Source organism: Bradysia coprophila, unplaced genomic scaffold (assembly GCF_014529535.1).
Source record: "Bradysia coprophila strain Holo2 unplaced genomic scaffold, BU_Bcop_v1 contig_297, whole genome shotgun sequence".
NCBI lineage: Eukaryota > Metazoa > Arthropoda > Insecta > Diptera > Sciaridae > Bradysia > Bradysia coprophila.
Window position 1 is genome coordinate 8,045,629 of NW_023503555.1, and position 15,571 is coordinate 8,061,199.

At 36.4% G+C, this 15,571-nt stretch overlaps 1 protein-coding gene across 1 annotated transcript in view; it reads right to left on the minus strand.

The window, feature by feature from the left end:
- Positions 1-1,360: 1,360 nt before the first annotated feature.
- The window catches only part of LOC119079019 (zinc finger protein jing homolog), a 65,661-nt gene continuing 51,450 nt past the window's right edge, over positions 1,361-15,571 (minus strand). The window contains exons 2-5 of the mRNA XM_037186796.1: positions 8,744-11,123; positions 8,478-8,619; positions 8,008-8,188; positions 1,361-6,903 (exon numbers count right to left, since the gene is read on the minus strand). Of these exons, the coding sequence (XP_037042691.1) occupies positions 6,666-6,903; positions 8,008-8,188; positions 8,478-8,619; positions 8,744-11,123 (2,941 nt within the window). The 3' untranslated portion in view covers positions 1,361-6,665. The remainder of the gene's footprint in view (positions 6,904-8,007; positions 8,189-8,477; positions 8,620-8,743; positions 11,124-15,571) is intronic.

Consider the following 15,571-nt stretch of genomic DNA (forward strand, 5'->3'; position numbering starts at 1 on the left):
TCTCATCTTCCTTTCCTTGACTGGTGACGGGAGGAAATATTTAAAATCATTCCTTATTATCACACAGTGAAAGGAAACTATTTTTTGACCCGAATTTTTGATTTTCGCGCGCATTCTTGTATGGAATTTCGAGTATTTATTCGGAAGGACTTGGGACATCAGTCTTGGTGAAAATAAAAATTTTAACTGACAACCACATCAGTGGATTTCTGCGGTTTTTGTCTTTCTTCGTTTATAGACCAGCAAACATTGAACTTTCCGTTTCAGACTTATCGCGTGACTTCTCGACAAAAGTTTTGCCCACTTATACATCTATGTTATAGAGGAAGACCGAATTTGTTCAACACTATTTTATGGATCAGCCGTTCAAGCCAAATCAGCAGTGACATTTGTAAATTACCAAATCAGTCTCCGACGTACACCATCTCCTTTAGCAAAAACCATGACTTTATAAATGGCAGTAACGAATCGGGTAAAAGCATGGTAAATGCCGGAGTAGTCAAAGTCGATTAAATTTTGAAAGTAAAGATTTCAAATCTCAGAAAAATACAGAGAATCAGCAACACCTCATGCAGCTTGCAGCTTGAATAGTTATTGTCATTTCCCTACAAGATTTTATTTTTACGATTTCCGCATAAACCTCTTCGCAAGATACAATTGACAATTAAAAGCGATTACTGCCACTCAATTTGTGCTTCCATTCTAACCTCTGCAACACATTCGACGATTGGAAGTGAACGTGCTCACTCATTTTATATTGCGGTGTCAAAGCACCGACGTGGTAAAACCTCTATTACCCTGCTAGGTGCTTTGGCGGCGTTCATTATCACGGCGATGATTATTGTCATTTCACTAAGAAATTCTACTTTTGCGACTTTCGATTTTGCGAAGTCCACTTGATTTGAACTGCAGAGATTATAAGTGCGGCGCTGTGAATAAACTGCGGTGTTGAATTTGGCAGAAGAACCGCAATATAAGTTTACACCGAGTGAAAAAGGTGGAAGAACCGCAATAAACAAATGCGGAGTTGAAATTGGCGGAAGAACCGCATACCATTTTTAAAAATAACGTAGACGGTCCGTTTTTACCGAGCATCAGTTCTACTACATCTCGAGTCGGAATTGGCAATTTAAATATTCGATTCAGCGAACAAAACACCAATCATTCCTCGTCTGACTGTTTTGGTGCAATTTTTTATAAATTATATTTAGCGACACAAAATTAAATTCTAAAAAGAATTTCAATAAAAAAATCTTTTTTCGTCTTCAAATTAAATAAAAGAAAAAAATCACAAGCAAAATGTTCAATTTACAAATAAAATTTATTGGCAGTACTAAGGTTCATCATACGAGTTTTTTTTCATTTTAAATTTTGTTATTAATTCAATCGATGGATGGGCTTTTATGTTATTAATGCACGAGTCAATTAAACAATTTTTCCCATTTTCTTAATTCTTGTGTCAGTTTAATTAAGTTAAAAAGAAAGTTTTTTTTTACTTTCTTTTATCGTATATCCTCCTCCTACTCCCCGTCTCTCACGTGTATCGTCAGTCATTTTTTTGGCAGTGTCAATTTTATACATCGCGATTATGTTTACTTACAAAGAGTTTTGTTTCTTTTTTTATAAATTTAAATTTAAAATTCTTTTTGTTTTGTGTAAATTTATTCTCTAAATTAAATTACGAGATTTATATCAATTTAATTTAGACTTTTTTCATGGGTTAGAGTGTTTGTTGTTGATGATTTTTCTTTTGTCTTTCTATATTTATTTATTTGCGTTGGTTGTGTGTGGCAATTAGCGGATTCACATCTAATTTACGAATTTAGGTGTTAATCGTCCATTTTTCTCTCTTTTTTATAAATTAAATAAAAATTCACATCATAAGTGGCGCCATTTCATTCAAATTCGGACATTTTCATTTGTCGTTTCGGGCAGTTGACTATTTCGTGAGCTAACTTGTTACTGACTTGTTACAATTTTGCATACCAATAATCACCGTGAGCTATTATAGATATAAAATTTTCGCTACCGACGATCGGCTATTCATTTTTGTGTGTACAAATCTTATACAACCAACTTCAATCCAATGTTAAATGAAGTCACTCACTTAGCTAATTTTCATTCATTTTCAGTAATAGAACGCGCTCATTTTAATTCATATTATGAAGTTGGTTGTGTTTCTGCTTCGCACACAATTCTGTCATCAGTTGGGAAAGAGATCAGCTGGATTGGCTTTGATTTAAATTAGTCACGTTATCGTGTCAACCAATGTGATTCCTTAAAAGTTTATTAAAAAACGAGAAGTGACTGTGTAACTGCACATTCGCGACAAACTTTATTTTAACAGCAAAATAAAATCAATTTTCTATCGAAGCTATTGACAATAACTAGACTACAAGTCTGACAAGTCCATGAGTCAACCCAGAAAATTGCGAAATATTGCATTTCACGCTAGCTAGCACTAGCATAGCACTCCATCAGTTTTAGGGTAGCACTCTAGCTAGCACTAGCATTTGAAGTCAACTACAATCATGTAGTAGAAGCTGATTGTCTTTCGTACAGACAGGAGGCATGTTTTCTTAGTGTTAGTTAAAGCACACACCACATGCACTTTTGTATATGCGCAAAAGAAATTCCAAATTTGGCGACGAAATTTACTGACAATAACACGTCGAATTCTAGTTTCAAAGTTAACATTTAAAACAAAAATTGTTTTGTTTTTGTGTAGTTATTGGCAGTGTTATGGTTGTCAGCGTTTGACATTGTCTGTCAAAAGAATATTTGAATTTTTGGCGCACTTATGACGTCAATTCGCAGCATATCTAAACCGTCCCGTTTCTTCATTTCAATTCAATTAAGTGTACACAGGTCTTGACACAGGTTATGTATGCATCTTATACCGAATGATTGTTTTTTTTTGTATATTTAAAAACAACAAAATTGTATGGACAAAAGCACATCAAAAAAAGGAAGTAAAAAAAAAACGGAAAAATTTTATAACACGGAAATCACATGATTCGCTAAATGTGTTGCTATTCTCTGTTATACAAAAGTTTTAATTTTTTTGTTATATAAAAGCGGTTTGATTTAAATTTAATTTTTTTGCATTGGTTTTCCTTTAAGAAATAAATTTTTTGTCTCTAAATTTTGGTTTTCCTGAAGTTTTTTTTTTTTTAATTTACTTGTTTTATGTACAACTTTTATCGCCTTAAATTTCTAGAATTTTCATTTCTTTTTTTGTTGCTTCGATTATAATTTAAAGTTAGATTTTATGTTCAAAATTATTTTCATTCGCTTTGTTTTTTGGTTGGATATAAATTTTGACCTTCATTTTGTTGCATTTTAATTTCGTTTTTTAAAAAAATATAGAAAACTCTCGATTTCGATATTTTTGAGATATAAAGCCAAAACTAACTATTTTTCATCTTTTTTGTATAAATTTTGTTCAATTTTATTTTCCTCTTTTGTATCTTGTTTACGCTAAAATAAATGTGCTTTGTGCTATGTCATGTGATTGCTCTTGGATTTAATCGTTTTTTACAATTTCGGTTATATTCACGGAAATGTATTTTCGGTTGTCTGGATGATTTTGCTGTTTTTCAATATTTTAATTTTATATTTTCTATTTTTTTAAGTTTTCCCATTTTTCTCCCCTCCCCTCTCTCTCTCCTTCTCTTTTTTCTGTTGTTTTTTTAGTTAATGAAATATAAAATTAATTTGAGATCAATTTGAAAAGCGGTGTGTTTATTAAATTGAATATTAATATCACTGAATTGTTTTCTTCTTCTTTTTTCATTCATTTAAATGAATTGTTTTGAAATGATCAGCTGGGCCAAAATTGGGGATTGTGAAAATGGTGAACGTCCCAAGATTATATTGTCTTTTCAACATATCAATTTACGTACATGATTTTCAGAGAGATTTCTATTTCTAATCTTGATTCTATCACTCACGTTCACAGTGGGTTTGAAAATAAGTTTAAAAATGCTCCCGAGACCACCTCCGATTTTTGTTTTCATGTTCGTGTTGCGAACCTCAAGCAAGATCTTAGGGATTTAAATTCCTGAATATTCCCAACGTTCCCGGAATTCCTAAAATTTCTGCAAAATTTCCAAAATTCCTTACAATTCCCAAAATTTTAGAAATTTCCCGAAATTCCGGAAAGTTCTCAAAAATTTCTTAATTTTGTTTTCTGTTCAATCTCATGAAATTTCATCCCAATTCCATCGGTCTAGCTCCAGAACAACGAAGACACCGAATCGTCTTTTTTTTAGAAAAAAGAACGGAAACTGATAGAGAACCAGTAACTACGACCGGGTTGCGAGTCACTTTGAGTCCACATTTATATTGCAATAATTTGTACAAAAACGGTTTCGCTTGGCCATCTAGTCCGGAGCTACAGTCACCAAATAAGTCAGAATTCAAACATTTTACAGTTGTACTATAACCTTAACAGAGTGAATTCGTATCTTTCGTAGCTGTTACTGCTGTTCTTCTCCGTTTCTCTACATTTGTATACTATTTCAAATAGCAAATGAGAGAAATCGAAGATATGACAGTGAGATCTTTGCGTGTTCAAAACAGTAGCAGATTTGAAAAAGTGTTTTTTACAACACATAGGACATAGGACACGAATGGGTCCGACAAGAATCATAAACCCGTACATTGGTAAGAATTTTTATTGAGATGTTTTTGCAGCGAGGGTGGATATATTTAAGACCTTGTTGAAACACGTTGTTGTAAAATGATAAAACCTCAGGAATTCAAGCCATTTCGCTTCCATTTCGCCTGGGATCGTTGCAACACAATTCCATTTAAATGAAATCAAAATTATAGGTTAATGACGACAAAACAATCAACCCGAATGTCATTTTGTTTTACCATTTATATTAATAACTCTAAATGAACGCGTTCTTGTTCCATAATATTTTATAAAATTAGAATTTAGATTTTGTTTTCGATTTTTTTTTGTATTTTTTTGTTTTTAAGATTACGATAAAATTATCTAAAAAAATTAATTTTTTATTTCTAAAATAAATTTGACGATAAAAATTTTCCTTTTTCTTCGAATTCGAAATAAAATTTGCCTAAAAAAAATTGTCGACATTGATCATCATTAACATTTGACTGTTGTAATTTTCCTTTTAAAACAAAAACGTTTTTTACCTTTCTTTAACTAATTTTCTTGTCTCTTCTTCCTTATTTATCCCTTTTTAAACGATTAGCTTAATAATACAATGAAATTACATATACAATTTTACAATAAATGATTTTTTTATGTTTTTATACTTTTTTATTTATAAGTGAGTTCGTAGAGTTCATCTGCATGAGTAGAGAGGAGGCTGTGATCATCTTCAGAAGTTAAAGTTTTTTTTTCATTTTTTTACTTTCCGAAGGCGGTTTCCAACCCACGCAAAAAATTAGTTTTACTTTGAAAAGAATCAAAGAGGAGAGAAAAACACGGAATGCTAGGCCGAGAATCTGCACGTGTATTTCAGTCTCATAGATAAGGTCACACAGAAATTTTTGCCGTATTGATGCCATTTAACTACAAAATTTTACTTTTCAGATTTCCACATAAACATCTTCGCAAAATTCAATTGACAATTAAAAGTGAACGTGGCCACTCTATTTTTACTGCCGAGACTTTAAGTGGTCAACTGAAAACCAGTCGAAAAAATTGTTTGTTCTCTGGCACTTTTCCGCAATATCGAGTGTATTTAGCTTCAAATTTTCGAATTTTAAATTTGTTTTTTCAATAAAAATAAACAAAAAGTTTTTGAGTTTCACCGTGTCGAAGCTCTTGCACTCAAAACCAATGGAGCAATAGAACAAACATGTAACAATATGGCATGACACATAGGATTGAAACAGGTCCTTCAGATCCGCTCTGTAAGTTTTCAGGTGACGCCCGAAGGGCCCTTTCAATTTTTGTATAAATGTTTTCATATTTTCATTTTCTTCATACAACGCCAGAAGGACTATTTCGTGCCAGTCTGGTCAGGCTTTATGCTAGACTAATATATCACGTGCGGTTCCCGGTCTATGAAATTGGCAGTCTACTTCTACAAGGATGGAAGTAAAAATAAAATAATTTAAGAACGAAAGGACAAAGCAACAGAGATCACCCAGAACGAATTCCAATTGAATCACACAGATGATGCGTCTACGCTACACTCGACAATCGAATACATATATAAATCCTTAGCTTAAATTCTCAATTATTCAAATTACAATCAAAATGACGACGCTAAATTGCTATTGTTTTTTCAGTTTTTTTTTCTTTCATTTTCAATTTTTAACTTAAGCGGCTGGAGTCAGAAAACCAAAAGAAAATATTTTTTCACCGCAAACAAAATTGTTAAAAATTCAAAATTAAAAACAAATTTAAGTTTTTACACCGTGTCTCTCTGTTTCCTCTCCCCATCTCTCCTGTACACGAAATACCGATCATTTCTGTTTCGAATGGTGGGGGGGCAGCGAACAAACAGGAGAATAATTTTCTTTTAATTACAAATCACTAATTAAATTACAGAATATACATTAGACGGGACCACAACGGTCACATTAGTTTTGTTTTGTTGTATATTTCTCTCATTAATAATAATATAAAAATTCTAACCATTTTTTAACTTACGCACTAAATGTTTGACTTTATTCAAAGGTCACGATGGCATTGTTTTCGGCGGTTTACGAAGTTTTTTTGTTGGTAACGCTGAGGCGGCCTGCGATGCAACTTTAGCGGAAGCGCATGTTGTGGTCAGTAGATTGGTGTTACCGTAGCTGTGTCGAAGATACCGTTGCAGTGCTATGTGCTCACTTGGCGACAGTGATTGGATTTTTACGGTTTTCGTTAGCTTTGCTGATGGGCTTGTCGGTGTGGACATCCATTCATCGGAAATGCTAGATGTCGGAAGGGTGAGAGATAGTTAGTGGGATGGTTTCGACTATCGGTAAGTTGACTGTAAATGAAGCCTACAATATCTTGTGTTAAGCCAAAATACCGTTTCGAAATGTGTGTGCTTTGTAGAGCTTTCGAAAGCTCTGAGCTTCTTTTTGATTCCATTGGAGAGGTAGAAGATTTCAGTATGGACTACAAAAGAAGTCTCAAACTCTCGAAAAGCAGAACTGTGAGACGGTGCTGAGACTTAATACGGCAGTAACAACCAAAGTGTTTAAACACTGAAGGTAATGAAAATCTTCAGCTGATCACAAAACAAATTCGGAGTCCATTCGGGTGAATTAAGTGCAGCGTTTTTTTTTTTGTGTTGCGCTAACGGTTTCTATAGAATTGATGGAATGTATGATGAATATGATAGAATGACCGTTGGAAAAGTATTTCAACATCGCAACATTTCTATTGAAATTCCAAGTGCTAGTAGTGACACCAGTCTCTGAACATGTACCAGTAGTCGAACATATTGTTCTTTCATCGATCAACATTTTCATAAATGAAGGAACAATCAGTGTCCGACTACTGGTTCATGTTCGGAGACTGCTGCCACATTATAATGAAGTGATCTTGTGCTGAACTCGAATTCACCCGAAACTTAAGCATCTTGTGTTTTTTGGCGGATTTGCATGGGCAATTGTTACGTCAATTGTAGTCAACGACAACAGCCAACATCTTATCAAATCTAAATATTGTGAACGTTTGAGATTTCTACTCGTATTGTGTGTGAGCTTTAGAGAGCTTTTGAAAGCTCTGAGCTTTAGGTTTTATTGGAAAATTTGAATATTTCTAGTGGAATACAAAGGAGGCTTAAAGCTCTCGAAAGCTCCTTACAGGCAAAGATATAAATTCGGTGTTTTGGCTTAACAAGGCAGACTGGCTATCTTACATCAGCTCTGTTAAAATTCTTGCATCTCATCAGTTCATAAAGTATGTCGCTGGAGCGAAAGAGATGCAATGTATGGTAGGAAATACGATAAAAAGAGGTGCAAATGGTCGTCACGCATGACATACTTTATGACTTTATGAAGAAAAAAATGGAAAACGGAACTTACATGTTGCTCGGATTCCATTGGATCAAACATTCACTGTGTCCAGTCAGTGTTAGTCGGCGTGCCATTAAATTCCCAGAAAATGTGATAGCGCCACCCGGGCCCTGTGTAATCGTATTTGTGTGCGCCAAACGATGCTGTAATCCTTCCATAATGCCACAGTCGAAAAAGTCGAATCGACGTGCTATAAGAACAGAGTGGAAATTTAGAGATCGATGCGTAACGTTTTGATGCATTTTTGGTTTTCTATATTTTGATTTCATTTGAATTGCTTTTTTGCGTTGCCGCAGTTTACTTTGTAGCAAAGTAGCTATTGTATGGGTTGTGATGGCTAGGAGACGGTTAGACAAATAAGATTATTTTGATTCATTTTCATTTTGATAGGATCGAATAGAAGAGGTGAGCTATTTTCACTCGCAAAGGCGACTACTCCTTTACTAGAATCTGAAGAAACCGAAGTCTTTTACACATACCTGAGAATGGCTGGCGGCGATATCTTAATTTTTTGCCAGTTAGACGAAGCTTTTTTGGAACTGGTGGATCCGAACGTCTGGCTGCAGGTTCTTTCGTTTCAACGGTTGTAAAGTGTCCATTCACATGTTTTTGCAGGGCAAGCTGTAAACGGAATTTGTTATCAGCATTCAGTAAAAAAAAGTCCACCGGCTGAGTGAACACCCTAACGACTCAGTTAACCAATGAAGTAACCGGTCACGAACCAACAAAGCCTAAGGAAACATACCTGTGATCCAAATCGAAGACCGCATCCGTCCACGATGCACTTGAATTGCTTCGATCCGCCATGCGATAAAACATGTCGTTCCAGCCACCTTCTCGAGCACGATTCCCGTCCATGAACCTTACATCCCGACCATTGGCACGTGAACGGCCCGATCTGTGTATTCACATGCTGTGTTTGCATATGATCCAGCAGCTTCGAACTGGTATCGTATTTGGCATCGCACTCATCCCAATAACACACGCCGATAATGCGACCGTCCGATTTACGAATGCCCAGCCGTACGCCATTGGTGCCGATTGCCGGGAACCGAATCGTTTTCGGTTGCGATAGAATGGGACTTTTTGCGCATTCTGGTAGACTGGCCGTTTGAAATTCCGTATCAACGATGGCCGGTCGCAAATAATCGGTAAATGGTTTCCGGATGTCAATGGTGGCCTCCAAGTCTTCGCGTTTCTTTTGTTGAATTTTTTCCAGGACAAGACTTTTCGGTGATGGCAAGCACGGAGGTGAACTCTGCGGTTGCGGTGATAGTGAAGGAACGGTGGGTGAACACAAAATGTCAACGTAACATTTCGATTGTAAATCCTGCGCTGGCACAACTGGTATCGTTGGTAAGGCTGTGTCCACGTTAAGCGAGATTTTTGTCAATTCCGGCATTTCGATGCCGTTTGCAACTGGTTTTAGGATCGGTGACGTTTCCTTTGGACTCATGCATGCACTAGTAACTGATGTGGTGGGAGTGGATGTAATGAGTGCCGGCATCGATGTACTGAACGATGCGGATTCCGGTGACGCGCATATCGATGTCGCCAATGATGGTTGAGGGATCTTCGAACGTACATGTGTTGATACGGGCGTCGATGGAATGGTCGATAGGATCGGTGGTTGTTGTACTTGGAATTGATGTGTGGCAGTCTGTAGCTGGTAGTTGCTGTTTGTTGAAACGAATGTGTGCGGATTTTGATGATGATTTTGTAGGATTGTGCTGATGCCTGGTAATAGGTTGTCGGTGTTTTGATTGTAGGGATTGAGGGCTGGTATTGCTGTTGATTGCGTAATTGCATGTAAACCGGACAAATGCGATGTGATAACGGTTGGCAGTGCTGTATTCAATAGTATTCCCGTTGATGTGGCCATAAACATTGGCTGAGCATACTGACCGGTCGATACGGCCGTTGCATATGTTTGTGTTTGAACCTGAGATTGTTGCGTTGAATGCAGTGGAAGAGACTTAGTAAAAGGCACTTGATCTGCAATAGTTGGCGATTTTAGAATCATATTATTCAATTGCTCCATGGTCGTAAGCCCGTTCGGTTGACCGTTGACGCTATTCGCTTGCGGCAACTGTTGAAGTTTAATGACGGCACCGTTCAAAAAGTAATGCGTCCCATTGTTCATAATTCCGCGGGCTAATTGACCATTGTTCATCACAATATTTGTGTCCTTCGATAGGATATTTGGTATTTGTACTAATTTCGGCATCACTGGAGCATGTAACTGAAATACTGGTCCCATTTTTGTCGGAGTCTTTGCCTGAACATTTTGCGACTGTTGCACGATTGTTTGCTGTGAACCGATTTGCTGCTGCGGCAGACGGATGGCAGTGAGCAAAACAGTGGATTGAGTAATTTTTGGTGGCTGATCCGTTGAGCGTATGTCGGACAGTTTCGGTATCAACGGCGGTGGATTCCGTTTCGTGTCGACTGTTCGCGGTGCAATGTTAACGGGTTTCTTTGGTAGTGCTGGCTGATTTGCTTTCCTCGAATTTGTTGTGGCTTTACGCGATATTGGCACTAGTGGTGCAACTTTGGCCGTTTTTCGTTCCACCTTCTTCAGCGACGGTGGCATCGGCGTCAATGTTCGTACGTCAATGTTCTGATTGGAATTGGTTTTGAGATCGAATCGTGCTTTCGGAAATTCGGTCGACCGTACAACCAAATTGGTGAGATCTCGTTTCAGCGAATTCGGTGGTTTCAATTGCGATTTGAAGAAGCCCGTTATTTTGGTCTGAGGATTCGCCTCACTCTGTGCCACATCGGCTGCTTTACACTTTCCATTGTTCGCCGCTTTCTTGGAAGCTGTGTCGTTGGTGGCAAGTTTATCCGAATTCGGACGGATTTTCTTGATTGGTGAGATGGACAGTTCAGGTGCTAGAATCCGTTTCACTTTGTTGTTATTGTTGTTGTTGTTGGATGTTTTCGTAACAAAATTATTATTCCACGGCCAATTACGCGCCGCTGCGGTCTGTGTGTTCGGTGGCATTGCTACTACACCATTCGGATTGTTATCGTCGCAAGATGACGGACTATACGGTGAACCGGGATCAGACGCATCGCTGGATGTTGTGCTGGAGTCAGTACAGCTTAATGTTGCGACACCACTGCAAAGAAAAAATGGGAAAAGATTAATTCGGGTGCATTGGTTAGGAGTGGCTTACTCAAGCTAGGAGAACTTTAACTGACTGTTTGTGAAGGAACAACATTCGGTTCCACCAGACAACAGTTTGAACCTTTTGGTATGTATAAACTAGTCATTTGAAAGGCTGGAGCCCTAAGGGGAGTGTAAATAAATTTTGGATAGGTCTCGGTGCCATGAGTACGAAACACGCATCCGTTAGTCCCAATGACAACGTCTGTGGTCTGCAGCAGTTTCACCAAAATATCAAAAAACTTTTGCGAATTTTTGTTGTGAAGCGGTTGCAGCAGAACCACTGACGTCATTGGGACCAACGTGTTTCGTACTCGTACTCGGCCTGTCCAAAGCACCTGTGTTGTCTTGTGTTATTAAACGACTCTTTTAGTCTAATTAATTGAACTCTCATAATCCTTTCCATTTAAAATATTAATTTAGCGACATCCGTATCCTCTTGATCCGACACTCCATATTCTTTTTTTATTAACAACTTGTTTGCATCTTAATAAAGTGCTCGAACGGTACAACGTTCCTTTAAACAAAAAATCCTCATCATCGCATCATCGACCGTGAACAGTAACATCCAACGGAAAAGCCACCTTCTCATTAACGTGAATCGCACAGTGTCTTTGCACAAGAAAAGTGTGCGCCTCGTTATATATAAACATCATTCATTGGCCGTTTGGTGACTGACTAATGCGTTAAACAAGAGCGGAAGTAAAATTAAATTTTATCAAAAGCTTAATCGTTAAAAGCACTGGAGTAAATAAACTCGAGATTGTTAATGAAAATGGAATCATGATGAATGATGATGGGAGAGACTATTTACCTGGTTAAGCGCTTTGTAGACAAATACGCAATGAACAAGGGGAAAAATCAATAATTTTCGGCATTACATACTAACCGACGGAATACCATTACACAAACATTTTACACAATTGAATACTGTTTGCATTCCGTCAGGCTTTATCAATTATTGTAAAATGCTTCCAGTTTATATAATGATTCTGTAATCGGTTATCCTAACCACTTCCCATCAAATAAATTTTTCGATTATATGCCAGACGGCTGGGGTATGAGGGGATCTTTTGGTTTTAATTCTCCTCATAATGTGAGAAATGTATGACATACATCGCAGCCACATTACTTGTTTACATTACAATAAACAAAATTGTAAACTTGGTGTAATGTCCCATTGCTAATGTTTCAATTCCCCCCGCATTTTATTTGACTTGTGAGTGAAAAATAAAATAAGAAACGAAAACGGTCGCCATTGTCCTACAGTATACAATCCAAAATTGCGGGAATAAATTTCAATTTTCTCAAAAGTTATTTGGGCGGAAAAGTCTTATCATTGGAAGTGAAGAGACTTCTTTTAAACTCAATATTTTGCGGAAACTTACACCACGCAAGCGTTACATTTGCTTTTCAGTTTAAGGCATTGTACATGTACGTACATAGCAATACATAACCATAATCTATACTCCAGAGCAGACTATAAACGTGAGTTATGTACATGCCGAGTATCTAACATAGAAGTGAAGGTATTTTGTGCCACTCTTTTGTTGAGTGGAAGATGTCACATTTTTATATAACATAGCGATAAGATGATGATCACATGAAATAAGGCTTGATTTCCACTTACCAAAAAAGTACTCCGTGTGATAGACAAAATTGATTTTTTTCAATTTTTGCTTTGTTTACTGGACAGTTCGCTCTCTCACTGGTCTCACACGGAGTACTTTTTGTTGAGTGGAAACCCTACTTAAGCCCTACAATAATGTCATGTCGTCGTTAAAAGGTTTAGAGTTCAAAATTTATAGTGCTTTGGTACAGCGGTGTGGAATGTCGTCGAATAACAATTTCGTTAAATTTTGTTAACTTTTTCGCTTCAACATTTTTGTGTTATTTATTCGTTCGATGATATGCAGCGCGCAGCGCACCACCGCTTTTAAAAATAATGTTCAATGATTGGCGCGACGATCAATATTTTGAACGGTTCACATTTTTATAGTCAGAATTCAGAACAACACAAGACGAAGATGAGAAACGATTTTCGGTTTTTTTTCTTCCAAATTTTTTTTCTTGCTCGATTCGATTCCAGTTTCTTTTTCGAGAAAATTTCATTTTTTTTTTCGTTCGTGTATAATAATGCATAGAGGCGCAGGTATAAAATATAATTTACAAAAAAAAGTAGTGCGTTGCATTCAACGTGATGTCGTGACCTTGGTTCTAGGTCCAATGACCGCAGAAATTGAAACAGACAGCTAATTCTTTATTTTGTTTTGCTTTTTCTTGTTATTTTACATTTTTCAACTGAAAACGGACTTCTTTCAGATGGAATATGCTCAAGAAAAAGGTGATGTGTGAACTGAAACGTTATGTATGTGTATGCGTATGCATCAAATGGTTTCAATAGATGCACATTAATTCATATCAGAATGTTAGTGAACTTGTTTCAAGAAACCGACCCGGTTTGCGACGGAATATAAATGTTAGAGGACTTGCAGCTAATGAAATGCAGCAAAATATTCTGAGAATAACAATACGTTCTATTTGATAAGAGATAAAGTAAATGTAGGTGAACGGCTACTTAAAAAAAATGTAGGTGAAGGGATGAACAGGATTTAAAGGGTCATTCATTAATTACATAACGTTTCTTTCAGTGCTGTCATCAAATTTTTTTTTAGTAACATCGATGACATCAAAATAAACCGAGAAATATGCGCACTGAGAAGGTAAAACTATGTTAAACCTTGTATCTCCTTATATACCTCCCTAAGGGATCATTATCATAGTTTTCAGTGCTGTCAGTAAATTTAAACCATCGAAAACTCGTCTAAACTACATTCTATTATAATTACGTCTATTTAGTAATGGACGTGGTTAGAACACTCAATTCACTTTATAAAATAAATATTTGTCGAGTTGTTGATGATTTAGAATTACTGGCAACACTGAAAAATGTGGACGTCATTATTGCATGATCTTATAGCCTGTTACGGACAGCCATTCATCTGTTATCTACAACGACGACAACAGTAAATGATTAGCTATGCCTTATGCAGTCTTATATAGCTAGACTTATGTTTGAACAAATGAAGTAGAAGATTTTACATAAATCCCAGATTCAACCATTGTACTACAGTCGGAGAAAAATAGATTTCAAAATTTTAAGTGACATCGTTTTTATCATTTTTCTGTATTCTCTCATTTCGCATGTTATTTCAAATGACAATTGAGAGAGTTAGAGAAATGATGATATCTCTAAAAAACCGAAATCTATATTTCTCCGACTGGACCTGTAGTGATATGCTTGCCGTCTGTGACAGGTTAAATGGTGGTAGAAAATATTCTTAACTTTGCGTATTTCTCGAGTTTTTTAACATTTCATTTAGATGACAGCACTGAACCAACCTCCCTAACATAAGTACTTTCACTCACAATTTTACCTTGTGCAGGTTTTATTCCCATTATCCTCGTCTCCTAATTAATGATCTCGGTGATTAAACGACACGTCGACAAGGTCTCATTAAAATATTTACAGAGAAAAAAATTACGAGAGAATCGAAAATCATATGGGAAGAAAATAAAAAAAACTACCACAAAGACATCAACTAACTTGATAACAGGCGCAGGAAATCAATGATTTGACTGGAATGTTATTATAGCGTGAATAAGTCTCGATTGTATATCGCTTGCTGTCACGTCATTTTGATTAAGTTTATCAAAAAAAAAAAATGTTTTATCTGGAGAGCAAGTAATCTCATTCTATATTTACGCTTATGTATACATCAGTATATCATGTGTGAAGAATAACCAGTCGCTAGATATAGAAAGATCAGTCTTAAGGGGTTATGGGAAAAAAATTCTTTTTTCTGATCGACAACTGCATTATGCGAGCAATTATTACTCACATATCGTTTCACATATCGTTTCATGTCGAACTTTTCTTCGACAACAAGCTCAAAAAATCGTCAACCCCACCTAATCAAGCCTGTCAGGTTTCAGGTTGGGAAAACATCTAAACAGGTTCAGGTCAAAATCTAGTCACGAACTGATCTGAAGCAATCAGGTCGATCCAGACCCACTCCGATACGAATTAAAATAAACTTGGACGTGTCATCAGGTACAGGTATGTGAAACGCAATGAAATACAAATTATTGAAAATCAATTGACAAAGCTGCAGTTGGCTTATTGCAAATAGTTACACGAGTTCTACCTCGATTATATAAAAAATTAAGAAAATCATCTGTTGTCAATACTGACGACCAAAATAAGCGATGCACTCCGTTGAGTGTTCTCTTATTATACCAAAAACTGTCGGTTAAAGATTTTGTGTCAAATATTTTCAACAAGAAAAGGAATAGATTCAGTTATTATTTCGTTATACGCTTCTGTTTTCTAAAAGTTCG